The following is a 1,162-nucleotide window of genomic DNA, read 5'->3' on the forward strand; positions in this document are numbered from 1 at the left end:
ATATGTGTGTGTGTGTCCAAGCACACAGACACATTCACATACACACACATATATGGAGAGAGAAAGGGAAACAAAAAGCGAGACAGAGGGGAGAGTGAGACTGAAATAGAGTAGCCATAGACTAACTTCTCTTTCTCTCTCTCTCTCCCCCTCTCTCCCCCTCTCTCTCTCTATCTATCTATCTACTTATCTATCTATCTACTTATCTATCTATCTACTTATCTATCTATCTATCTATCTATCTATCTGTTACTGTACCTCACTCAGATGACGCTATAGTTTGCAGCAGCTTTCTCATTCATAGGAGCGGCAGCAGCAGCAGTAGTAGTAGTAGTAGTAGTAGTAGCGGTATTATTATTATTATTATTATTATTATTATTATTATCATTATTATTATTAGTAGTAGTAGTGATAGTAGTAGTAGTGGTAGTAGTAGTATTAACAGTAGCATCAGCAGCAGCAGAAACGACATTAAGCAGCAGCAAATGACGATAATGATGATGACGATGTTGATAATGAAGATAATGATAAAGATGATGATGATGATGGTGACGATGGCGGTGGAGATGGTAGAAATGGTAGTGGTGGTGATGGTAGTAGACAGGATGATGTTGATGATGATGATGTTGATGATGATGATTTTAATGATGATGATGATGTTGATGATGATGACGATAATGTTAATGACGCTGATGATGTTAATATTTTTCTCTGTTTTTTATTGGCAGGAAGACTACAAGACGAAGATTCCTTTCGACCCAGAAGGTATTCTAGGAATACCAACATCAATATTTCTCTGCTTCCTCGGCTTACAGGTCAGTTTATTCATTCCCAGACGTCGTGGCTGCCGTATTAAACAGATCGCCTCCAGCCACGATCTGCATATTAACAATTTTTGCCGTTTGTTTACCAGCTAAGTGTTTTTAAATGTAAAACTGTTGCCATTGGTTGCATAGAAGGCAGGTGCTTTATGTGTATTTATAGGTCTGCGTGTATATATATATATGTATGAATGCATGTATGTGTGTGTATATTTGTGTGAGAATTGCGTAACTATGTTTATAGGTATACTCATATAAGCACACATACGTGTATATGTATGTGTATGTATATATATATATATACATATACATATGTATGTGTATGTATATATATATACATA

At 36.1% G+C, this 1,162-nt stretch overlaps 1 protein-coding gene across 1 annotated transcript in view; it reads left to right on the top strand.

The window, feature by feature from the left end:
• The window catches only part of LOC106879750 (heparan-alpha-glucosaminide N-acetyltransferase), a gene marked incomplete at its 3' end in the record, with an annotated part of 30,017 nt that overhangs the window by 17,754 nt on the left and 11,101 nt on the right, over positions 1 to 1,162 (top strand). The window contains exon 6 of the mRNA XM_014929429.1: positions 729 to 815. Coding sequence (XP_014784915.1) covers positions 729 to 815 — 87 coding nt within the window. The remainder of the gene's footprint in view (positions 1 to 728; positions 816 to 1,162) is intronic.

The sequence above is a fragment of the Octopus bimaculoides genome, unplaced genomic scaffold (assembly GCF_001194135.2).
Source record: "Octopus bimaculoides isolate UCB-OBI-ISO-001 unplaced genomic scaffold, ASM119413v2 Scaffold_107074, whole genome shotgun sequence".
NCBI lineage: Eukaryota > Metazoa > Mollusca > Cephalopoda > Octopoda > Octopodidae > Octopus > Octopus bimaculoides.